The 27,315-nt window shown below is 39.8% G+C and overlaps 1 protein-coding gene across 1 annotated transcript in view; it reads right to left on the reverse strand.

The window, feature by feature from the left end:
- Positions 1-27,315, reverse strand: part of NALCN (sodium leak channel, non-selective) — a 282,810-nt gene that overhangs the window by 158,617 nt on the left and 96,878 nt on the right. The window contains exons 10-11 of the mRNA XM_081815176.1: positions 22,896-22,982; positions 4,301-4,432 (exon numbers count right to left, since the gene is read on the reverse strand). Of these exons, the coding sequence (XP_081671302.1) occupies positions 4,301-4,432; positions 22,896-22,982 (219 nt within the window). The remainder of the gene's footprint in view (positions 1-4,300; positions 4,433-22,895; positions 22,983-27,315) is intronic.

Below are 27,315 nucleotides of genomic sequence, written 5' to 3' on the forward strand. Positions count from 1 at the left end.
GGTGATGGGGTGGCTGGGTGATAGACATTGGGGAGGGTATGTGCTATGGTGAGTGCTGTGAATTGTGCAAGCCTGTTGAATCACAGATCTATACCTCTGAAACAAATAATACATTATATGTTAAAAAAAAAAAAGGAAGAAGATAGTAGGAAGGGAAAAATGAAGGGGGGGAAGTCGGAGGGGGAGACGAACCATGAGAGACTATGGACTCTGAGAAACAAACTGAGGGTGCTAGAGGGGAAGGGCGGTGGGGGGATGGGTTAGCCTGGTGATGGGTATTAAAGAGGGCACATACTGAATGGAGCACTGGGTGTTATACGCAAACAATGAATCATGGAACACTACATCAAAAACTAATGATGTAATGTATGGTGATTAACCTAACATAATAAAAGAAAAAAGAAAAAAAAAAAAGAAAGACTTTCTGCTTCAAACACATAGCTGCCATAGAAAAACAGGAAACCAGGGGCGCCTGGGTGGCTCAGCTGTTAAGTGTCTGCCTTCGGCTCAGGTCATGATCCCAGAGTCCTGGGATAGAGCCCCGCATCGGGCTCCCTGCTCAGCGGGGAGCCTGCTTCTCCCTCTCCCATGCCCCCGCTTGTGTTCCTCTCTCTCTGTCAAATAAATAAATAAAATCTTAAAAAAAAAAAAAAAAGAAAAACAGGAAACCAAAGACACATCCTGGAGTTCTAAACAAGGTAAACCTTTCTCCTGACCAGAAATGCTGTTCTTCATTGCTTGCTTCATTGTCCTAGCTCTCCCATAAATTTGTGACTTTCTTAAAAGAGGAATTTTGTTAAAATTGTTAATCTTCTGTGCATAACACTGTGCTGATAAGGTTCTGTTAAACATACAGTCTAATGGATACACCTATATATTTATATATTTTTATATAACAATACAAAAGTGCTGTTTAAGTTTTATTACTTAAGAGAATGAGAATATCCATTTAAAAATATAATTATGTTCATTATAAAAATGTGATTTTATGTATACTATTACTAACAATATTTTATCTTAGATCAGAATTAAAAATGCAAACTCTTACAAAAGAAAGTAAATTTACCTTTTTACATTTATACATAGCCTAAAAAAACAAAGAAAAGTTTTTCCTGTTTCTTAACCAATTTTAAATTTAGGTTAGTTAGTCCAAAGTAGCAAAACTGGTCTCCAGCTATACAACAGAAGCTAAGCAGCTTAATTTATGCAGAAAGGATGTTTTTTAGACTGCAAGTTGATTCTAATGGGTAGAGTAGTTTATTTTGGATTTTTGAGGTTATCCTGGAATATGTGGGAACTCAAGAAATAATACTTCTTTGAAAGCTCAGGGCCATTTGTGATCTATTTTAAAAACAAACTTTCCAAAATATTATATTATGCTATTGCCTTAAATACTGAATCACGATAGCCCATACACTCAAATTTCTACAGCTATTTTAAGAATTAAATGGGATAATGAAGTCCTTTAAAATACTTGGCAACATAATAGAATCTCCCCCAAATGGCAGCTATTATTGTTGTTAGTATATTTGAATTTAACACATAAAGATGTTAGTTGACATATTCTCTGTTTCTATAGCTTAAACCAAAGTTGAGCCCATTGTTTATTTTTATAAATACAGTTTTATTGGAACACCACCATTCTGAGCCCACACTCATTTTGTACATCATTTTTGTACAACAATGGTAGAGTTGAGTAGCTGAGATAAAGAGCATGTGGCCTGAAAAGCGCATGATGTTTATTATCTGGCTCTTTAAGAAAAACTTTGCTGACTTATTCCTGTTCACTGAATCTGTTTCCTATGTCCTTGCCTCAGCTGATTCTGTCCCAAATGCATGCCTTCCTCCACAGCCCTTTCCAGAAGGGGATGCTCATGCTCCAGTATCCCACACGGCCCATCCCAAAGGCCCATGTGCCTTTGACTTTATAGCATACGGATGAGGAAGAGATGCCCTGTCTATTACTCCTCAACACTCCTTTGAGGTGTATTCCATCAGGTTAAGATACCTTCTCATCTGACTCTCCCTGTGGCTGCCATCTATTAATCTCTCCATCAGTCCTTCCTATATGCCCCTGCCTATGCTCCTTCCCCAAGAACGGGCCTCACACTGAATGATTTCAATGTCACTGTGAAGATTTCAGCCAACATCTTAGTCTGATAGCTCCTTGACATCTTGCCTTGACTCCATCATTATGTTTGAGCCAATCACATCCATATAACACTCCATATTTTATATTTAGTTATCCAGAATTATTCTGAAATCCTAAATCCTGCAGCCATTGACAGATACTTGAAGCAGGCAGAGTGTAAAGTTCCTCCAGGAAGCTCCCAACTATCTTAATGTTAATGCCTTGCTAGAAGGAAAAACAACCTTCACTTGACAATGGCAAGGTCTTTGGTATCCTGTGAGTCTTCTTTAACATAAGAAAATCCTTTTGAAACCTCCCTTTTCCTTACCTCCCCCAACCCCATAGTATATAATCAGCCACCCCTCATAACCCCGGGGCAGCAGCTCTTTCTGCCCACAGGTCCTGTCCCAGGGCTTTAATAAAACCACCATTTTGCACCAAAACAAAACCCAAAAAACCAAAACCAGAACAAAAAACCTTACCTTCTCTACCTCTCTCAGCTCCACCAGCCTGGAAAATCTCCAGAGCTGGCTCAGTCTAATTGTTGCCTTTCTCCCCTTTATGCAAAGACTAAAAAAGGCACAGCTCTGTCTAAATTGGTATGATTATGAATTTGTAGCCTCAAAATTCAGCTGGGTGTTCAGGATTGGAATTGATGTATCTTTAATTTGCTTTTTTTTTTTTTTTGCATTCTTCACAGGGTCCACACCTTCCCATTTTATAGTCTTGTTATCAGGCTGGATATAGACCTTGCTTTCTACTTCAGACAGCAATCACTTGACTGGGATTCCTTCAATGTTCCATCCTTGCTTTAGAAATTCACCTGCAAAAATTACTATTGGTCCATGTTTCCCTGTGCTTTTAATGACAACCCAATCTTTGTGTGCTGGATCTGCAGCAAAATTATACCCATTTTTCAAGTGTCAGGCTCGATATAATGTCTTCATGAGCTCCTGTCACTGGTACTCCACAGCATAAAACACTTACTGTTTACCGTCTATATTTCTTGCTAAACTATAAGCTCCATATACCACATAGCAATTAGGGAGCATAACATCACAGTAGAAGTTTAATATAAATGATATTTTGTTACAGGCAACAAACCTCCATGAAGAGGGGAATTCATAAGTGACTCCTTAAAAGTTTCTTGATACCCACATAGATGCAAACATTCAATAGGTATATGCCATCAGTTCTTTTTCTGAAAAGTTTATGTGCAGGTGGATTGAATTTTTATTAACCAAATCCATTTTTAAATGTACTGGAAGAATTCTGGATATCTTAGAGAACTCAACTATATGGCAAATTGATTTTTTTTTTTACATGGAAAATGCTTTTATAATAAAATAGTCAAATTACTATTTTTTCTGTTTTTTTTAAGTTTACTTTTTCATATATTGGATTTCTTAAAGTGTAGTTCAGCTGTATATGCATACCTCATTTAAAAGATAAATGGATTTCTAAAGAGTTATATGTCAATCAATTTTCCATAAATATGTAATCACTGAATTCTGAGATGTATTTTAGAAATAATTTTTCACAATAAGAAAGTGGTCTCTGGATGTCATTAAAATATTTAAGAATCAACTATTAACAAAGTTACTCAGTCAATAAGAAGTACTATTCCAAAACTCTAGTATGGTATGTAGGATGCTAGAAGATGCTTATTTAATCACTAAACCTACCTGCTCCTGACTTGGTATCTTCAGTGCAGGTGGTAACACCTCTGTTTCTAGCACAGAAATTATTGTATTATCTTTTTCAATTTCCCTCCTGCCCTCTCTTTGGTCTTGTTGAGCTGACTTGCTTACTTACAATCTTCTCAATCTGTGCTTGTTACACTTAGTAGGAAACAGACTAACACAACATGAGAAAGGGAGAGAAAATGAGAGGTGGATAGGAAAATAGCAAGCTCAAAAGAGTAAGAGCGGGTGCAAAGGAGTTACCTTGGCAATGTGACACGGTGGGGAAGTCACTCAGTCCGAGGGCGACAGAAAATGAGCCAGGCAACACAGTGACCAAAGAAACATTTAAGAAGCAGACAATGAATCAGCTTTGGTCAAAGTCAAGTAATTAAGGAACTTATGTTAATTTTCATATTTCTAAAAGGCACCACCTGAGGTTCACCTTTACCTTGAACACTGATCTGCCTCCGAAGGGGCTGCTTACCTCTGCGAGGTAGAACTCGTCGTACTGCCGTCTGAAGCTCTCTCCTTTGTGGTAGTTGCTCGCGGCTACTATCACATCCACAGTCACCATGCTCAGAATGAACATGTGGAACACGGACGACCGCATCATTTGCTGAGGAGGCAAAACAGACACACTCTCAACAAAGACAGAAACCGCTCTAGGAAGTTACCCCAATTTTATAGAGAGGAAAATGGAGGCTCAGGAGAGTTAAATAACTTCCCCACTGTCACACAAGTATTGCAGGTGGACCCATAATTTGGACCCAAGTCTACTGCCTCTACTGAGGGGAAATAATTAGGCATTCAAAAATAATGACTGTTATTATGATGGCTAGCATGTATTCAATGCTTACAACGTTCCAGGCCATACTATAAGTATGTTTTTTACTTTATCTCTTTTCATCTCCACTGTAGCCCTACACAGCAGGATATATTCTTCAGTTTTTTCAGTGAGTTCAGAGAGATTAAGTCATTTGTCCAAGATCACACAGCAAGTACACAGTAGAAGCAGGCTCCATACCCAAGTCTGTTGAAGTCCATCCATGGTGGGGTAGACAATATATAAAAGGAGAGAGTACAGGCTGAAGGCCTCGGGCAGCAAAAAAAGGAGAGAGAAGCTGGCCTATGGAAAGGACCTGAGTGCATAACAACAAACCACTAAATCACATCCCTTGGCACCAACTGCCCAGAGACTAGCGCCACCACGCATGGAGGCCTTGTTTCTTCTTGGCACATAGGGGCACGGATCCTTCCATTTGATCTGACCTGAGAATTCTTCAATTTTGGCAACTAAAAGCACCTGACTGAAGTAGAACCTGGGGATGGGAAAAGAGAAACAGGGCTGCCTCCTCTGAGCTGCTGTCTCATGCATCCACGCATGTGACTTCACACGGCCTTCCATACCCTGCACTTGTCACTGAGGACATGGGCTCAGAGCCAAACTGCATGGAGTGGAGATTCCGCCACATACAAGTTCTGCAGCCCTGGGCAAGTTAGCTAAGCCTTTCTGAGCTTCCGTTTCCTCATCAGCAAAGTAGAGACAACAGTGGCCACTCCAAAGGTTGTTACCATTTTAAATGAGTCAATATTTGTAAAGCGCTTAGAGCAGTGCTTGCATATTATAAGTGTTCTACAAAGATTTGCAATAAAAGTGCAATTCTGTGAATCCAGGCATTTTTTTTTCTGTCCAGGAATGGGAGATTAATTGCCCAAGGTCAAAGAATTAATTATGCTGTGTATTTGACGGAGTCCAGGACCAAGGGAGATAAATAAAGGTGATAAGATCTAACAATTTGAGAGATGTCGGAGCTATTGGAAAAGCAGATATTTAGTAAGGGTCTGTGTATGGAAGCATTACATCCATGTGCCTTTGACTTTATAGGTAATACAAAATCAAATCCCAGGACTGCCAATCAACATATTTAAAGGCACACCAATTTGCTTGCAGAAACTGACCTTCATAAGACAGATAAGCAAATCAGCCGGCACATTTCTACTCTCATTAGAATTTGTATTGTTATTTGGTCTCTTGTGAGAGTTACATTCCATAACTATTATTCCTTTCTTATACTCTTTTCAACATAATGTTCTATTAAAAATATTTCAACGGAGTTTTACTTTATCTGCATGACAGAAAAGCCACAACTCTCTCTATTTTCCTTAGCTGTGGATTTGTGTCTTAAGTAAACTGTTATTACTAAAAGATCCAAACAAAGCTTTTAGCCACGGCTGTCAAAAAACTTTTAAATTGGTTTTGTAACTGCCACAGCTTCCTTTGGTGTTGCCATTATAATTAGGTTGTTTTTTGTCTGAATGTCTACATGGCCCTGTTGGTACAGAGTCATTAAAATAATCACTTACAATGGATTTTGATACACTATAATCACCACAGCTTAGCTGACTTTCTCCAAAGTAGTAACTTTCAAATATTAAATAAGAATTAAGGTGACCAGTATGTGCAGTAGCTAAATCTGAATATTAGAACCAGTAACTCTAGCTTTGATGTGAGAGCTAGTGATATGATCCACTTCAGCTCAATTCAATCCAACCCATGTTGGCTAGCTGTCAGTTTCCTTAATTAAGCAGAGGGCTAGAAACATCACATTTAGACTCATGCTTATATCTATAGGACAGTACAAATTTATACCCTTCGATTTTTTATTTTATTTTATTTTTTTAAAGATTTTACTTATTTATTTGACAGAGAGAGACACAGTGAGAGAGGGAACACAAGCAGGGGGAGCGAGAGAGGGAGAAGCAGGCTTCCTGCTGAGCAGGGAGCCCAATATGGGGCTCGAACAGAGGACCCTGGGATCACAACCTGAGCTGAAGGCAGACACTTAACGACTGAGCCACCCAGGCGCCCTCCTTTTACATTAATTTATATAAGAAAATAAAAAATCGGGGCACCTGGGTGGCTCAGTCATTAAGCATCTGCCTTCGGCTCAGGTCATGATCCCAGGGTCCTGGGATCGAGCCTCACATTGGGCTCCCTGCTCAGCAGGAGGCCTGCTTCTCCCTCTCCCACTCCCCACTGCTTGTGTTCCCTCTCTCACTGTCTCTCTGTCAAATAAATAAATAAAAAATCTTAAAAAAAATTAATGTAAAGGGAAATGTTAAAGTTGAGTCAGTTCCACAAAATATTATATAACTTGAGATTTTTCAGAATTATTTAACATGGATGTGGATATATATACACCTATAAACACACATATGCATGTTTGTGTATATATATTTATACATTTATGTATATATTTCTCTATGTAACATAAAACTCTTTGGATCCTGCATACACATTCAACTTTTTATGGTTCCCTTCAATTGCTATGTGATTTTGGTTTATATTTTTAAAAAATCAGACAAGTTTTACATATATTTTTAGTTTGGTTTTGATCCAAGAAAAACCAATTGATGTGACAGTTGGAATTACCAAAATACAAAGAAAAGACTATAACAGAACCATCCCCAAAGCAGCAGTATCTGTCAGGAATGCTTAGGAGCCTCAAAGTGTGGTCCCTGGACCAGGAGTTTCCTGGGAGTGTATTAGAAATGCAAACCATAAGAGACTCTTAATCTCAGGAAACAAACTGAGGGTTGCTGGAGTGGTGGGGGGTGGGAGGGATGGGGTGGCTGGGTGATGGATCCTGGGGAGGGTATGTGCTATGGTGAGCTCTGTGAATTGTGTAAGACTGATGAATCACAGACCTGTATCCCTGAAACATATAATACATTATATATTAATAAAAAAAAAAAGAAATGCAGGTTTTCAGGCCCTATCCTAAACCTACTGAATCAGAATCTGCATTTTTAACAAGGTCACCAATAATTAATGTGCATATTAAAGTGTGAGAAGCTCTGTTGTAGAGGATACTCCTTGAGTAGCAGTTTAAACTGCGTGACCTATAAATGTTTTCACAAATTCAGGATTTCATGACTCTGAAAGTCTATAATCACTGAATAGAATAGAACAATACTTGCTGGAATATTATGGTAATATGTTAGGATACACCACCACAAAATGAATGCCTACCTTCCCCCCACTCTTCAACTCCAAGATTAAAACCCAACTAAACCAGGTTCATGAAGAACAAAGTATGTGTTGGCTTTTCAATCATTTGGGGCGAGTTTTATGAAGACCCATCACAGACTCTTTCATAAAGTCAAGTGATGTCTAGAATCTGGAAAAGGCAAGAAAATTATTTCTTCCCTAGACCTCCAAAAGTAATGCAGTCTTCCTGAGACCTTCATTTTAGCCAGCTGAAACTCATTTTGGAGTTCTGACCTACACAACTATAAATAATATGTTGTTGTAAGTCAGTAAGTTTGCGGTAATGTGTTCCAGCAGAATAGGAATCTAATACAAATATTGTTCGTGATTTTGACATACACCAGTTCAATCATCTCCTCTGAAGCCTGACTGCATACAGCACTAGCGCTACAGAATTCTACCTCACCAAAGGACTCCACCCAAGGTGATACATCAGTAGGGGTCTCTGTAAACTTTATTACTACAAATGTAAACTCATTATGGCAACTAAGGTTTACACCTTACTCTGTCTTAGAACGTGTAATGAGACAATGGGTCTGCAGCATGATGCTGAGTCCCAACTCAAACAGAAGAATGAGAAAGGTCACTTTTCTTTTATTAGTTCTGAGTCCTACCACGAAAGGAATGTTCTCAAGAGACTGTGAAGTCTACACCAAATATGGATAGGGATCCTCACTCAATTCAAACTGACACCAAGATGTATTATCAAAACAAGACCACCATTTGAGTGCTTGGTTTGTGGCAAGTTTCCTTCCTAGCATCTTGTGTGCTGATGTAAAAATATCATTTAATCAACAACCCTGTGTGATAGATGTTTTGTTACCTCCTTTCACATATGAAGAAAGGACAAGGTAAGGATAAGTAGACTTCCAAACTCATAGAGTTAGAAAGTAGTCTCATATGTTTTGGGGTGCCCGGGTGGCTCAGTTATTAAGCGTCTGCCTTCGGCTCACCTGCGATTGAGCCCCACATCGGGCTCCCTGATCGGTGGGAAGCCTGCTTCTCCCTCTCCCACTCCCCCTGCTTGTGTTCCCTCTCTCGCTGTGTCTCTCTCTGTCAAATAAATAAATCTTCAAAAAAAAAAAAAGAAAGAAAGAAAGAAAGTAGTCTCATATGTTTTGAGTCCAAAGTAGGTGCTCTTTTGCCTTCTAATAAGCAGTCAAAATGCTTCTGACGCTGTTCTATGTATTAAAGAAGAACGAACAACAGCTCCTTCACTAAGTGTTTGTGATTAAATAGAGGGAACAAGTTTGTGAACCTTGTATTTGAAAGGTGAAGATGACCTGTTCCTCACAGAAGGGGGTAAAATCTCCAGGGTGGGGAAAAATATCAGTTTGAAGACAGGCTGAACTGAGTTCAAATCTTGACTCTGTGCATGATTGAACCTCTCTGTGATTTAGTGTTTGTATATGAGAAACGAATTTGAGAGCAACTACATCTCTAGGTGGTAACATGAATAGAAATGAGACTATTTAATATAGAGTCTAACACATAGCCAACGTCTTGCGCTCAGGAGTCTTATTATTATTACTACTGTATTTGAAAACACTCTAAGCATTTAAAGGTAGAGATAGAATCAGTTGCTTATGGGGAAGGTAAGAAGGTACAATACGAGAAATCAAGCCAAGGAGATAATTAATCTTGAGAGGGACCGTGAAGGTGTATAGACTTTTAGAAAGGTCTTATGCTATCCCATTTTTAGCTTGAGCGCTTCATTGGAGTTATTTCTATTAATTTGTTCAGTAATTTTGCCTATAAAACACTGCCTTAAAGATTCTGAAGACCCTGTAGGCAAACACTCAACAGATCAAAACTGTGGCCTTCGAGGCCACAATGAGGATAAATTAGGATAATGAATAGTACAGCTCAGAAATCAAATCTTCCTTTAAATTGCTGCTTGAGAGAATAAAATATCCTACCTTGGTAAACAAATTTCATGCACTGTACATTGTATCAACCATGTACTAAAAACTGTTTTAATTGTCCAAAATAAACATATTTGGAGAACAATGCAATTACACAATGATATTCTCAGAAACCATCTTGCATATGCAACCATGAGCATAAGAACAAGAACACAGTGTTAAAGACCAAGTACATAAAACCTAAAATACACCTCTCATGTGCAAGTGGTGCATCTTTCGTTTCCCGTATTTAGAAGACATCTGGTATATGTTACTTCTAAAATCAATATATAAAATAATGCTGTCTGATATAGAGAATTGTTTAAAAAAAAAAAAAGCGAATGTATTTATAACAAGACTGAAAACAGAACCAGTAGATGTCCTGAGAAACTCTGCCTTTCCCATCTGCCCCTGAAGAGCCAGAGGATAGACGGAAATCCACAAGTGACTTCCCTCGAAGGTAATGAAAGTCTGTGATATCCGTGAATAGGTCAAGCCCTGACCGGGTTGCTCTCTTTCCTGGACAGTAAGCTGGGGGACTTCCCAAACATGGAAGTCAAATTGTAGAAAGAAGGAAGAGGAGGTTCCTAAGGTATTTTCATCTCTTGGCCAGCATGAGCCTATCTTTCACTCTACTCTGCAAGAGTAAGGTTAGAGGTTAAATCGTAAATTGCCACACAAGTATTTATTACTGTTATTAATATTTTTCAAACGCCAGCTCCACTGTGTGATGCAAACAAGATTTTAACGAAAAGTAAATGCATGCCCAGTGGAAAAGAAGTGCCACTAAGAAGGACTGACTATTAGGCTAGTAAGTCAGCTAGTCACATTTCTTCTAGCGTGTGCTAGAACAGCACCTACGTCCCTGCAGCCACAGCCTCGGCCCCTCCCTCCCACTCTGACTCTGGACTTAGCCATGTGGCTTGTTTTGGTAGCAAGACAACGGCAGAGATGATGTGAACAGAGATTCAGAAAATAGTCGGGGGTTGAGACTTATTCTTGCAGCTCCGTGGACCATCACACCGACATTCTAGGCAGGCTTGCTGCATGGAGCCCATGGGCCCCACCATCCCCTTTACCCCGAGAGTCAGCCACGGCCCCGAAGCAGAGATGCTAGCTGACGAGCTAGCTGAGGATGCTGGCTGACTGCAAATACAGGACGAGCCTGGCCAGGATCAGCTGAGCCAAAAATTCATGAGCAAAAATCAGTGTCTGTTTTATAAGCTGTTAAGTTTTAGGGGGGGTGCTTGTTGTTTAACCAATACACCCACCAAGCCTGTTTCCTCACCCCGGGCACAGAGCTAAATGACATTACTTAGCCTGTTAGCCTCGACGTGGGGCAGTAAGAGTGGTTCTCATCACCGGAATGGAATGGAAGTGATGTGTCATTTTGAAAGGGACAATTAAGAAAGGGCGTGCCTTCTCCAAACTCTTTCTCTCTTCTCCTCTATAGTGACCTTGGAAACTAGGTGCTTCAGATGGGATTATCAAAAATTTTACTCTCTCTCTCTCTCTCTCTATATGCCATCTTGATTGAAGGTGGTTGGGGAACACAGCTGGCCCCACGTGTGGTGTGCTGGAGCTGCAACTGTGTACATCTCTCCCCAACTTCATGTTCAGTTAACCTCAAATTGGCCATAGTGGGCACACCATGGGAATTAGCAGAAGCTACCAGTCAGGACTCTTCCACTTCAAGATGGTTATTAAACATTTTAAACATTTGCAAGCACAGCACTGCCCCATGCCCAGCTGCCCCAGCTCTCTGGCACCTCCTTGTTACTCTAGGCTGGATGACATATGTATCATCCCATTCTGATACCTAGAGACCCATCATGACTCATAATGCCAAGGGCACTCACATAGACCCTCTCACTCTTGATCCTGTTTTTAGATGTATTGATGTGAAGTAAGTAAAACAAATTAGGACATTTGAGTTCAAGTAATTTTTTTTTTTGAGAGAGAGAGAGAGAGATGGGGAGAGGGAGAGAGGGAATCTTAAGCAGGCTGCATGTCCAACACAGAGCCCAACACGGGCCTTGATCTCACAATCCTGAGATCATGACCTGAGCCAAAATCACTAGTAGGATGCTTAATGAACTGAGCCACACAGGTGCCTCTCAGGTACTATAATCTTCTACCTGTATATTCCAAGGAGCTGCACCATTCAGCCTTGGGCACAACAGGACCCAGAGTGATGACTGCCCGATGAGGCTACTGCACATATTCCAGCAATAAGCCTCCATAGTGACCATCCCTTCCCCAGATCCTCTGATTCTGACTTACAGTCAATTATAAGTGAAATGCCAGACTGCAGGTGCTAACATTTTCTACTTTCTCACTAGCGTTCAACAGGCCATAGAGTTACCAGCTAATCTCACCAGATTTTCACAAAAGGTGCTTTCTTAGTCTTAGTTACCAGTATTGTTGTGAGTGTCTCTTTGTCTTCATGAGTACTTTAGTGAGAAGTTAGGAAGGTCCACAGCAAGGCTGCTAGACAGGGGACCTTACACTATGATGATTTTAAGGTCTTTGGACACTTCAATCGACATTCCCGTAGCTAATTAAAATGTCTATATGTAGAATCACTTCAAATTTACTCATATGTTTATTTTTATTTTTAGTATTAACTGGTAGACAAGTGAACATAAAACTTTTGCTTTAAATTCAAGAGGGGAATCACAAATTTGAAAATGAAATTAAATAGGGGTCATTTTCAACAAATTTTAGATCTGACACAGTGAAGGGCTTAGGTTGTTACATTTGATGAACACAGAGTTAAACAAGAATTTTTGAACTAGATAGTATCTTCAAGTGGGTGATTCATTTTGAGATACTTAAATTATTGAGGAAAGAGAGAAAAACAAATTTGAGGGGTTGAAAAAACAGGCAGGAACTATACTGACTATGAAATGACACGTTTTTTTCATCAGCTGTAGGGCACGGAGGGAGTCACACTGCTCCTCCAAACCCTTCAACTGCACTAACTGTGCTGAAGACAGAGATAAATACATAGCAATTTCAAACCTTAGCTGAGGACTTTAAGGAGGGCCGCATATTTAACCCCAGAAATCAAGGCTCAGAAGAAGAACAACGTACCCTTCATTTTTTCCAAAGGTGACAATGTAACAAATATTTGATGGAAATTCATCTCCCAAGACTGTATTATGAATGCCTGGCATAAGTTGGTAAATGTCTCCTGGTTAATATAAATGTAAATATCGAAGAGTCATGGGATTTATTCAAACTAGAAGACGAAAATATACAACAATATAGGAATTTAGTTTGGGATAATCTGAAACGCAAATAATTTTAAGATGTTTTGAATATTTCTTTCTTCCATGAGGCCCCAAAATCAAAGACACCAAACCATTTAATCAACAGAAGATAGGTAAATAAACAAAAATAGTATTAATTTAATCTTATTTTTATCATGTCTGGTCTCTATTCTAAATATAATTATAATTTGAAATGCATATATATTCTATTTGTATATATAAATATGTAGAATGTATATTTAAATATATATGTATATAAATATATAAAATATATATACTTACATAAATATATTTTATATATATATACTATATATATATTTATATATATAAAATGTTTAGAATTGAAAAGTTACACAATCAGCTCCTCTCTTTAGTTAATTTGGCCATAAATGGTTTCAAGACTATAACAGGTCTCTTTCAATTAGCTTCTTAACTACCTTCGTATAGTTTTGGTTTGTGCTGTTTTGGCTCTAGATATTTTATTCTTCCTGTTCTTAATTCCCATTCCAGGTTCTTATAGAATACTTTTTATTCCTTTTTTTCCCCCAAAAAACTTTTCCTCCAAGCCAGCTGTTTTATGTTCTGCTCTTAGAGACGAAGATGGGAGTGTGTGCGCACACACCAGTGTCCAGGAGGGGTGTCATGGGCCTCTGTGTAACAGGAGGGTGAGAATTTGTGTCTGCTGTGTGTGAGGTGGTGTAGTTCTGTACATGAAAGCACATATATGTGTACACTCACATATAATCCCCCAAATATTTGCCAAGCACTTATCATGTGAAAGCTATAATGGAAGCAACCAGAAGTAGAGAAGAAAGTGACCAAACTGAACTGAGGCGTCAGAGATCAACCACTGTATTGAGGAAGTTTTGTTTGACCTGATTTTGAAGGTAGGCCCATTAGATTGGGATGGAGGGGGGATGAGTCAAAGAAATTGAAAAGACTGAATTAATGACAGAATTGTGGACAAGTCAGACTCAGGGAGGATGATGGGGGTGCATCCTAGTTCTGGAGAGGCAGGAACAGCCCGTTTCTACGTGGGAATGGGTCAGGGAGAGGTGTGTTTGATTTTTCAAGATGAGAGGGGCGGGCGCCTGGGTGGCTCAGTCGTTAAGCGTCTGCCTTCAGCTCAGGTCATGATCCCAGGTTCTGGGATCGAGTCCCGCATCGGGCTCCCTGCTCGGCGGGAAGCCTGCTTCTCCCTCTCCCACTCCCCCTGCTTGTGTTCCCTCTCTCGCTGTGCCTCTCTCTGTCAAATAAATAAATAAAATCTTTAAAAAAAAAAAAAAGATGAGAGGGGCAACGTGCTCATGAGAACAAGTGGGCGCATGTCTGTTGGACTCTTCGGGACACTGCTGAGATGCAGAAACAGGGCTGGAGCAACTGCATCCCGCACACTGCGCTAGACATTTTATGTGCATCATTTCCAATCCTTACAAACCCCCAAGAGATGTCATTATCCCCATTTTTCAAGTCAGCAAACCGAGGCTCTGGGAGATTTAGCAAATCGTCCCAGGTTCTCCTGGGCCAGTCTCAGCTGGGCCACACCATCTCGTCACCTTGGTCTGTAAGCACAGCAGAGGTTTGCTTGTGGATGGAAGCTAAATTCTCCTGGGTTCAATCAATTCTTGAGATTGTCTGCCAGTTCCTGGGAAGGTTCATTAACGAGACAGACGTCTGAGAAGTGCCTCGCATGTCACTTTATCACTTGAAATACACACATCACACAGTCCACCTCCCCCAATCTTTGCCTTCAATGGAAATGTTCTCAGAAAGCATTAAAACACTAGAGTAATAATTTTGCCACCATTTGACCTACTTATGGTTAGAGCCTATTATCTCTGTTCTTTACAGATGGAGGCACAAGATGCTACAGAGAGAAACGGAGCTCGAGCATACTTCCATTCTCTTGTCAGTGATTTTCTTTGCAGTAATAGATCACTGGGTGTGTTTGGGAAGATGGCTCAACTGTGCGGCCACATCTGTCAAATTGTCAAGAGACGAAAACGCCTACCTGAGAGGCAGGAGAAAAATGGCTTGTCACAGCGCAGCTGGGGACCCATTTAACAGAACTTTTTATCATGCACGAGAGTGACCTCTTCGTGCAGCTGTTGCTGAGGCTAAAATAGAGTTTAAACAGCTAAGTAACTGGTTGATGTGAAAAGAGTCAACTATCACTTTTCCCTTTTCTGAGATGCACAATGAAGCACACACTGAAGACACTTTGTAAATGGTTTCGTTAATACCACCTAAGAGAACTGCACCATCACCTGAAGAGGGGAGAACTGTAGAGTGTGCATCCAGATGCCAAGCACTAATATTTCAGACATATCTTTCTAATATCTCAGTGTCTTCTCCATTAGACAGAAGTGATACGCCCTTTAGAGTTGCACAGAATTTCTGAAAATCGTTTGGAAAAAATCAACAGGTAAATGGGCTTATTTACAGAATGAATAAGCAATCTACAGAAAGTGGCCTATAAATCTATTCAAAAAGTGCTCAACTTCCACAGACTGTAAATCAGGGAGATCTAAATTGAATGTTGTATCTCCACACCATCAGGTGTAAAAGTCTGATAACATCAGAGGTGGACAGGATGCGAAACACCGATAATTGTTACAAGTTGCCACTAGGAGTAGAAAGTGCCATCTTCCCAGTCAGTAACCAGCTACGTGACCTTCACCAAATGACTTAAGCTCTCTGTGCCTCATCTGTTCCACAGAGGTCAAAACAGGTCACAGGGAGCCTTTGTTCCCTCCACAGAGGTCACAATAGCACCTACAACTGTGGCACGTGTGAGCGTGAAATAATTGAACACCTGGAACATGCAGCGTGGCTGACACAGAGGGGGTGGTCCACAAATGTGAGCTGTTATTATTTCCAACGGTGGATACAGAGGTATTCTTCCCATCTGTGTCTCCACATTATTTCATAATCTTTTTAATGCAAGGAAGGGATTGAATATTATATTGTGAAATGGCTCTAATTTACAAATTATTCACTTATAAATACAAGGAAATTAGGTGGTGTTTCTTCAAAGGAACTATCCTATACAGGGTGATTTGAACTTCAGGTCGGACCATAGTGGTCTATTTGGCCCTTACAAGACTTCTCAGGCCCTGCAAGACTTCGAAGTTTAGTAGGGAACCTATCCCTGAGTAATAACTCCTGAGGTCAAGTCCCACTACTCATATGGTCAAAAAGTTAGGTCCCTCTCCTCCCGCTCCATGAAGCTCCCAGGGGTGTTCAGCAGTGGCTCTTGTAGACAGAGACTAGGCAAAGTCTTCAGAAGGGATTAAGAAGGGAAAATTACTTTGGGTTCCTACTGTAGGAACACTTCACTTAAGTGGACTTGCTGCTTCCATTCCATTCCCATGACCAGCTGCCTCTGGCCAATCTCCCATTTGGGGAGGTCTACTATGAAACTATAGTCTCCCAGCCTCACACCCACCTTTGGATGTTTCCTTGGTGAGTCTCTTTAGAGCTCTTGAATGAGAGGTCACCAAACTCAGTTGCAAACAGCCATATTTGGGCACTGTGCAAGAAACAGAATAAAGCCAGCCTTCAAGGAGAAAAACAGAGGCAGATGCATGGACAGAAACAAAGATGAGAAATTATGTGTCAGCCCACAGAGAGTGAGAGAAAGACAAAGAAAGCATAGCTGCCTGGCAGGTCTGACTATACGCAAAGGCTCCCTGTGAGCCTACGATCTGTTCCTTGCAACCAAACAATTCTTGAGTGGGACGTAAATACTCACTTAATCCTCACAGCTGAGGAAGGAGGCACTATCCCTATTTTACAGAAATATGCCCAAGGTCTTACTAATTAATAGCAGAGCTGAAACACGTCTGTCTCCAGAGCCTACTGTCTAAGAGGCTACAATATGGTGATTTATTCTCCTTCTGGAACAATGCTGTGCTGGGTGTTTCTTCGTGGAGTGAAGTAAGGATGTCTGTAGTTGGGGAGGCAGGGGTGAGAGGTAAGGGAGTCAGGAGTCATGTGCTTGAGGCAGTTGCAGACAAAAAGAAAAGGAAACCAGGTCTAGGGCTTGGCTCATCCCTATTCTCAGGCTTTTCCTTGTCACTTGGAGCCATCTTGTTCCTAATAAGGGCCAATGGCAGGAAGGGGTGGGACCCCAGATGATGAGCATATCAGCAGTGCACAGGGAAGAAGAGAAAAAAGCAGAAAGACATTCTAGGCAGGACAGAGGTGGAGAGAAGGGGTGTTTTAGGGGCTATAGGAGGTTTGCTTATTTGTCCTTAAGTTAGGAATGAATTTATAAGGAATTGCACAGATCTCCTGTGGCTAAGTTCCTTAGTAAACATGGTATAAATTTCATTAATAACTAGATAAACACGAAAAATGTCCTAGTAAAATTAAGTTAATGAAGTTAACACGAAGTTAATCAACTAAAAAGTTCAACAAGTGTTACCACAGAGTTCATCACTCACAGCCTAGAAAGTCTTGCTCTGAACTTATGGTTTTGCAATTAAATTTAAGAGCAGATGCATTTTCATTTATTATGAAAACAGAAAAGACCACCCTAAGGGTGCCAAATTGAATCCTTTTCCTGAATGCCTGTGTACGACTCCCGATATGGTTATAATTATAGCTATGATTACACTTAAAATTTGTGTCTCAGAACACAGAGTAGATTTTGTAGACTTTTTAGTTGCAGACCAAAGGTGCCTATTTTTTCTTCTACCACTGGCTCTACAGAGCCTATCATTCTGTAGAAGAGTAAGAAGACCTCTGAGTTTCCTAACTCATTTGATAGCTCCATAATCAGCTATGGAATAATCCTCCATAATCAGAGGAAGCAGAGCTACCACAATGATTGCAACATTGGAAATGAGGGAAAATATGTGTGTATGTAGCAATGTAGGGAAACAATAAAAAAACTAATCTTGTTGCTCAGATCCTGTCACTGCTCAATGGAATATATAAAATCTTAATAGATTTATTGCTGCAAGGCAAAAAAAAATGTGTGTGTGTGTATATATATATATGCATGCTGCATATATATATATATACACATATATACATGCATATGTATTTTTACATTGCAGGAATACATATGCATATATATATGTATATATATATATATGTATATATATATATATATCTCCATCTTTTAGATACATGCATACATACAGAGAGAGAGAGAGAAACAATTATACATCTAACACCCAGAATCAAAGAAGCATCAGTCCCACCATGTATTTAGTTTAACTGCAGAGGGAAGATTAAGCCACGTCAATCTACCTTATTTTATTAAAATAGTTAATTACTTATGGTTGGCAGGAAAGACATGTAGATGTTCATACCAATAAAAGAGACTAGGATACAGAAAACAGAATAGAAAGCAAAAATATAAGAAATAATACCAATGAAAAGAGTATGCAAATCCAAAGCAATGTCACCTGAAACAAGGACAGAGATGGTTTTTAAATGTCCTTCACTTATAAAGGCATTCAAGCCAGTTTCCATTTATGTTGAATTGGTGGTTTTAAAATTTTGAAATTTTGAAAACATAAAATTTATGGAAAGACTATTTTGGAATAATTGAAATTTATGCACAACTTACTACTATACAATCTTTGTGAACTAAAGTCATATTTATGGCAACTTATTTCATGGGTTACCTATTTTATCAGATCAGTAGGATATTTGGGTTTTTGCGTAAAATATTCTGTGTTTTAAACTTGAGGTCAAATTTTATTTTATTTATTTATTTTTTTAAAGATTTTATTTATTTGAGAGAGAGAATGAGACAGAGAGAGAGAGCATGAGATGGAGGATCAGAGGGAGAAGCAGACTCCCTGCCGAGCAGGGAGCCCAATGCGGGACTCGATCCCGGGACTCCAGGATCATGACCTGAGCCGAAGGCAGTCGCTTAACCAACTGAGCCACCCAGGCACCCGAGGTCAAATTTTAAAACAAAGTTCCACTCTCAGGACAAAATCAACAGTTCCTTTAATACTCAGATGGGGACTCTGGATGACCAGTTTACCAACTCTCAGATATTTATTCATACATCATTTTTCTGATTTATTTCAGTGATGGCAAAATTACTAAGTCAATTTAATTATAGCTATTCATATGCTTCATTCCAATAAGTTTGACTTTTTTGGTTGAGATAGGAATTGGTTTTGGTTCTTTTCAACTAGGTTATTCCTAAATCTACATTTCTAAATTCCTACCTATTTATTTCGCATGCTGAAAAGTTAAAAAGAATTCAGAAAGCCATGGGAAATAACAGAAGTCATGGCTAGGTCCTGTCCAGCCTCTGCCACCATGCTGGAGAAGAGACAGGCTGACAAAAGCATCCAAAATTATCCAACTTTGATGGGTATTTTCTACAAACAAATCTCAACGTACTGCTTGTTTTAGACTTAGAAATAAACACTTGTATAGAAATAGTGTCATTGCCATCACCCACTCAATTTCTGGTTCCCTACAACCAGACCAAGAGGACAAATAGAGCTGCTTCTATATGAGAAGACAAATGAGTACTTGCACAAGCCAAGAAGGCTCTACGTCCTTCTTTCACTTGCTTGTTCTCTTGTTTGGTAAACAGTAATTGAGGAGTCTCTTCCATGTGTCAGGAATCATTGTGGCAGTGACCACGACTGCTGTGGTCCCTACTGCCATCGAGTTTCCTCTGGTTGGAGAAACAGACTTTAAATAATGAATTATACCATTTTAATTTATTTTATGAATATTATGACAAACACAAAAGAAAAGCATAGGATGATGTGGAAATATACAACCAGGGGAGCTGATCCCCTATTCTTTGAGGATGAGGAAGGCTTCCTTAAGGAAGTGACTTTTGAGCTGAATTCTGAGTGGCTCAGGAGAGTGTTCTAGAAAGAAGAAACACGGAAAAATGACAGTGCCTCGTGGAAGCAGAAATGATGTTTTTGTAAGAGATACACAGAGTAAATGCAGGAGTAAAAATGGGTCTTAGAAGAACTGGCTCTTATTGTTGACCTCTAGGCCACCTCTGGAAGGGGGTGAGGGAGGATAAGCTGGAAGGAATTCAAGCAAATACTTATTTTTTAATGTCATTTCTATAGTTTAATGTATGTTTTAGGAGAATGTAATATCACATTTTGCCCATTTTAAAAATAAAAAGAAGTGATATATTCTACTGTTTGTCCTTGAGGGTGTCCTTGAGAGATCATTATAGTTCTAGACAGGAGTGAGTGGATGATTCAGATGAAAATTTCCTTGTTACCTAGCTTTAGATGGCATTAATCATTAGTAAAAGCCAATGAGTATTTCATGACCATTTTATTTTAAATATTTTTTCTTAATTTTTTCTCTTTTAATTAATTGATGAGTGGTTAATCAATTTTTCACTCAGACATGAAAATGTACTCTCTCTATTCACAGCTCATGCTCACTACAAACAGATCGATCCCTTGGCCAACCCACTTTGCATCTGTACTCGTTCACATCAGCTCTTCTGGAAAGCTTGATTTAGGACCAAACATGTAAAAGCTGAGTTGAACAAATGTCAGACTTTATTCACCTTCATTTCAAACCATATGTATCATCATTCATAAAACTTATCAAGCATGCTGCCATATTCACAAACATGTCTAATATGCAGGTCTCTTGGATGCCACATTGACATAATTCTAGCCTAACATCTACCCACCTCTCCACTGACCTTCATTTTCCTATATCCCTGTATAGTTCTGTCTCCTCATTACACTCTCCTGGTCATTTATCTCTTGCCATCTCAAATCTCTGTGATAAAGAAGCTAACTTGCTTTCTAATTCCAGATTGCAACCTTGAGGCATCTATTCACAAGTATTTAATGCAGGTATTAAAGATTTATTTTATTTATTCATTTGAGAGAGAGAGAGTGACAGAATGAACAGGGGGTAGGGTCAAAGGGAGAGGGAGAAGCAGACTCCCCGCTGAGCAGGAAGCTCCATGTGGGGTTCGATCCCAGGACCCTGAGATCATGACCTGAGCTGAAGGCAGGCGCTTAACCGACTGAGCCACCCAGGTGCCCTTTAATACCTTTTAAGCAATGTATTCAGGGTCCCAGTCAGACTCTGATTTGGTACTCATAGCAGGCCTGATTATTTCTATTACAAACTTATGCTTCCCTGGCCTATTTTTTTTTCCACTGGATAAAGCATGGGACTAGGAACCAGAAGACCCAGGTGTAGGTCCTGGCTTCTCCATTTGGTTGAGGTGCAACTTTAGCTCACCCAGGCCCTCTGGATCTCCACCTCCTCATCTATGAAGGCTGAGGGAGCATGCTGGTCTTTCTCCATCACTGGGCTGTACTGAGTGAGGGCCTTCCCTGACCTCGTTGAGGAGTGAGGACTCCAAAATGTATATTCCCTTAGCATCCAGCATTACTTCTTTGAAATCCTCATTACTCTTGCAATTGCTAATTCAATGCTGGTTTTTGTCCACCCACCCTGAAGTACCCTTCAGTAAGCTCCACGAGGGCAGGGGCTGTGCTTTTCTTGGTCAGGACTCTCTTAGCATCAGTAAATAGCGGCCGATGGATTACTAAGTGAAAGTGCGTTTTAGGCAAGAAGCTACAATTGCTGTCATTGTTATGACCGTCAGTAGCAATGGTAATACTAGAAGTAGTTGTAGGATTTAACTATTAGCACTGTCACATCCAATATACAACAGAAAGAGAGCCACAACATAATATGAGATATCATCAATATTCATTGTAAACTCTTCCTCGCCATTCTTTTAACTGACAGGAACAAATCACTACATGATTCAAAGGCCATATGAACGTAGCTCCCTGTAATGGTTCAGAGTACAATATTTTGCTTCTCATGTAGTAATCCTTGAAATGCACAACGAGCCCCCACCTCGAGAATGACCCAAAAGAAAGAAAGAAGGTGTGTTCTAATCCTGAAGCAGATGACAAAGCCTTTCCGAGTTTTGGGGAGGGACATAAGCAACTACAAAAATCAGTCCCTTGTGAGAAGAGGATTTGTAACTGAAAACCAGAGGGAATAAAATAAAATTCTCCAGGAGGAAGAGTCAATTTTTAGTCCCTAGGATGGCGTGGCTTGACTTTTCACCCTTATAAAGAGTAGGGAAATGGACAGAGTGAAAAGGCTGTGGGATGGGAGGGATGCTCCTTTTGGAAAGGTGACATGGTTCTGAATAAGTATTATTGATATTTTGGGGCGGGAAGGCGGGCAAAACACGAGAAGGTGCCAGTGTAGCCCACCAAAGCAAAGAAGGAGTTTATTGGGTTTCAAGTGAAGCTCAGGGCAGTCCAAAAATCCATAGGCCCGAAACCCGATGGGACATCCCCCGATCACTTCCCAGGACTTGGAACCCATGTGCAATCCCGGAGCCTTGTGTTTGCTGCAGGTGCACCTGTTAAGGAAGCAGCTCTATTATGTCACATTGCTCAGCTTGCAGATGCCAAACAGACTACCTCTTAAGACATTCCCTCCCAGGTACTTGGTAAGGTACTCAATTAAGTGAATCGTGATTGTGACTGCCCTCCCTTAAATAATTCAGGCCTTTGTAGAGTACTTTTATAACATCCAATATGACAACAAAATTCTTCACTGATTTAATACTGTTGGCACGATGTTATTACTTGTGATGTTATTACCTTCATTCACTTGAAATTGACCAAATCATGCCGTGTATCTAAAAAATAAATAAATAAATAAAAGGTGGGTCCTGGGAATATGGAATGGCGTCAAATACTGTCCCTGACCCCAGGACCATAAACTTGGGCAGACCTAGAGTTTGGAGAGCAGTGGACTTCCTTGTATAAAATAGAAGTCACAGATCTTTTTTGCTGGGTGAGTTTTAAAAAGAGTATTGTACTGCACCTGGAGGCAGGCTGGGGCGCGTCCCTGGGGCTTGTTGACATCCACAGCTACCAGCTGCCATCCACCGGCAGCGTCTTCATGAAACATCTTCAAGACAAAGAGGGAGATGAGTCAGAGACACTTAATACAGAACATCATGAACTCCTACTTTATGTCTCCAGCTTCTACCGTTTTTATGTTATCAAAGATTTGTCTTTTTGTGGATTTATATTTAGAACCTGAGTCATTCCAATTATGTTCACTGGAACACCGAAAACTTAAGTGAATAATAATCTAACAAGAATAATGGCAATAGCTAGCCTGCATTTATTGAGCATTTGCTATGCATCAGGTCCTTTCTGCTTTACACGTGCTTTGCATATAATTGCCCAAATATTCTTCTCAACGAGACTTGATAGGAGGTATTTTATCCCCATTATACTGGTGATTATTACATATTAGACCTGGGGAAAAAATAAAAATTAGAATTCCAAAGCATTATGTCTAGCATGTTTTTGGCTGGGAGTGGTGACTTTTTATCTTTATTTACTGGACATTCCTCACCGAGTCAACAGAAAAATATTCTTGGGATAAATAACAGAAGAACTGTGCATGTGGCACAGGGAAGGAGACTGACTATTTTAATGGGAGAAGACTGACATGTCACTTAGTGGACTCTGTTAAATTATTTTAATGATGCCAAATTAATCTGCTCAGCAAAAATTTTATGTATTTTGTCTTAAAATACATAAGTGATGAAATTCAGAATGGTATAGGATACTAAAATCTGATATTCATTGAATGGGATAGCTGGATTGTTGGATGCCTGGGTTATTATCTTACTGCATACTCTACTCCCTCAAAAATTAGTCATCCGTCAATAATACACCCAACTGGAAGACATTTCCCACTTATAAATATTTTATGCTAGTATATTTTCTTTCCAATTCCTTTTGTGTGTGTAGGGGGAGGGGTGTGGTTGAAAGTGAGATAAGGTGGAATTAAGGATTTTTATTTTTCTGAGACACTAACTAGAAGCTATGTTTATTCCTGCCCAAGACCACAGTTTCACACACATAACTAAATATTTTCTTTGCCATACTTATTCATGCCCTCACATTAGTCTGTGTTCAAAAGGGTAATTATTGATGGAAATATGAGATAATGCAAAGATGCCATACCTAAGATTCCTGGGAGTAGAGGTAGTAGATTATTTGTACAAAGAAAACTTGTGAGGTGGTGAGGGACAGTGCCAAAATCCATAGACCTTAATATGTATTTCTTTTTATTAGAAAACATTTTTTTAATGATTAAACTGAGAATTCTCAACAATGCCAACCTACAAAGATCCACTCAGAAAAATGGTGTATCAGATGTTCATGCGTCCTAGAATCAGTACTTTCCGAAGATTGCACTGAGGGCTCTTTGCCAAGTATGCTACTTATTTCATACTTTCCAACATATACAGAGAGCACCTACTATATGACATTCTGCAAAATACTGTTACACATATGCTCAATTTAATTATTCCATGAAGCATTATCCTGACTTATTTTTACATTATGCTGTGCTCACCACAAGTGTAGCTACCGTCTGTCCATATACACCATATAAGTATTTTTAAATGACAAAATGGAGTTGCATATTTGCCCAAAGATCCTTTGATCCAAGATACCAATTACAAACTGTTTTTCTTAGGTGCTATGTACAGGATTCTGATTCCCTTTAGAATGAATTTTGAAAGGTACTCTTAGTGGTAGAATCAAGCACATCCCCGTGAATAGGCTCATTCTGAGAATTCATACATTGGTTGAAATGCAAACCTTTTAAAGTGCCTTTTAAAGTTGCTGTCAAAATTCTGGGTGTCTCCTTTTAAGGAGAAAAGACAAAAGCAATCCTGTCAGTCACTAGCTAAAAATCTTCTGTACATGCATCCTATACTCTCTTATCGTTGCACAAAGGATCCCTGGGGCATATATTTGCTTTGATCAGTAGCAGACTAATTTTCTCTGTTAAATTATTTTTTTCCAGTTGACCAAAATCAAATGAATCAATTTAATTGTCAGTAAAATTGTTCTCTCAAGGTCACTTCTTTGTATAAAATGAAGTGACGGAAATGCAGACATATTTGATGTCTAATTTCTCTTTAGTCTCCTGAATTATACGACAAAATTTAGATTGGTTAATGTAACAATTATGTGAGGTAGAAAACAGGATATTCAAATCCAGGAATCCTCAGGGCTCAAGTCCTGTCTCTCCATATCCCTCAATATGACCCTACTGGACCATAATTTGTATATACATACTGATTGCCAGAGCCTGCCTTGAGTCTCTTATCAGTATACGTAACAAAAACGCAGACTTTGTGGCCCTAAAGTTGAACAGTTCTTTCAGTTCTTCTCCAGGCAAAGTGAAATAAGCTCATCCGCACCATGAATCGGCGTAGATGGGAAGACCACATGACTGGTGACAGATGTCTGAGGTGAAGCATCTAAGGAGTGAGAATAAAGGCCTGGGCTAGAGAAATGTTAAGTCCAGGACACTTTTTGGTAGCACGTCTGTCCCTCCCAACAGCCAGCTCTGGTGCACTACCCCTGCGCATGTGTGGCCTGGGTAGGCCTACTGTGGGCTGATGTGGGCGCCATTGTGTCACAGATGAATGAGTCTCTTGGCCTTTAACCCAACAGCTAACTGAGCTGGTGGCAACAGGGACCCATGGCTAGTAATCATGCAGGTATGAAAGCCACTATCCCCATCAGAGCTCATGCAAACTAATGATTACCACTCTGAAAGTTTCCACTTCATTTTCTCTTTGTTTTCCTGTCACACGTTTGTATTACGGTCCCCACAAGTCCTTTGACATTAATTTTTTCTGTAATATGTTTCGAGGCTGTGATTCGAAGGCAGGTTGCTTTGTTATTAAAAATTAAAAAAAAACCCAAAAAACCTCCCAGTTCTCATCACTGGTTCTCTTTTGCCTCTGAACAGTCCATATTAGAGCCAATTCCTCTTAAACTGCCTAAGATCTCAGAAAGTCCGTTTTTCATCCCGTTAATATGTATAATTTTCTCTCTAAACACACAGCCCTCTTGGAAGAGTCAATGGACTCAAAGACACCACCAAGCCCACCAAGCCTGGGACCTCTGTGGCTCTTCTGTGAGGATAACTTAACATAGAACAACTGCAAATGTTCCACATGCTGAAGAATGGCAAGAAGTGTCGCCATTACTGAAAAGCTGTGTCCTGTGCAATAAAAGGCCATCTTTGTTTTCATTTCCTTAATGCCTACCTGTTTTACTACAATTGGAAACTAATGATTTAGTGTTTTAAACAATTCAATGAGAGGCCCTTGTGCGCAGAGTTCTGTCAGATTTTACAAATGTAACAGACTCTCAGGAAATGATGCGCCCCCCCCCCCCCCCACGCGAAAGCCTCTGGGCCACTCGCCGAGTGGCTGGCGACGGGCTGGGCGGGGCCTGTTGCCAGGCAGCCCGAGTGCTGTTCTACCGAGGCTCGGCCTGGAGCTCCGGTTGCCTAGCAACCGGGTCCTCAGCCACAGCATTTTTCTTAATGAAGGTTTTTCACGGTCCTCTGTGTGATTACCTCTGCTGAATACCTAGACGCATTACCTCTGAATTACCAACGTATTCCTCCTGCTTAAGTATAATTTTGCATCAAAACCATTTTACACAACTTTGTTGAACGTCCCCTTCGCATTTCACTTTCTATTAGAACCGCTGGCTGATGTGGGGGAGCTTCCCGAAACTACTTTCTCAGCTGTGGCTTTATAAATACGAGTTACGGGATGAGCATGATGTGGTTTTAAAGACATCTTAGGTCATCTCTCAGGAACACTGAATGTAAATTCTGCGCTGAGTTCATAGATCTATGCTCCATTTAGTTCTCAATGCCGATAGCAGAAAACACACCTTCCAATCGCTTCTCGGCCTTTTGGCTAAGATCAAGTGTAGAAAACACACCTTCCAGAGGTTGTCACCTGACTTAAAGGACAGACCAGAATGGACCTGGAACTTCATTAATTCTCATGGTTCACTGGAGGAGATGACAGAAGAAATAAAAACTAGGTTTTTTGGGTTTTTTTACATGTCATCTGTGACATAACTTCATAACTTTAAAAAAATCTTTCATGAAAATTTGAATAGTTGCTTGCCAGAATTGAATACTATTAATACTATTTCATCTATAATGAGTTGGCCAGATGATTCAAACTTTCACAACACCATCAAGATGCTGCATAGGGCTTTTTCAAATATTAGCACATTTAATAGCATTTTTAACATATAGTTAATAAAAGTTCAATTTGAAGATTTTCACAGTAAAATTTTTGCCTTGGCTCTTTCACAAATACCTTTGTCCCCAAACCACTATTTACAAAGTCCTATTAAACTATTTACAAAGTTATATTAAATTTCTCTTAAAA

Source organism: Leptonychotes weddellii, chromosome 3, assembly GCF_054177405.1.
Source record: "Leptonychotes weddellii isolate Sample4059 chromosome 3, ASM5417740v2, whole genome shotgun sequence".
In the NCBI taxonomy this organism is placed as follows: Eukaryota; Metazoa; Chordata; class Mammalia; order Carnivora; family Phocidae; genus Leptonychotes; species Leptonychotes weddellii.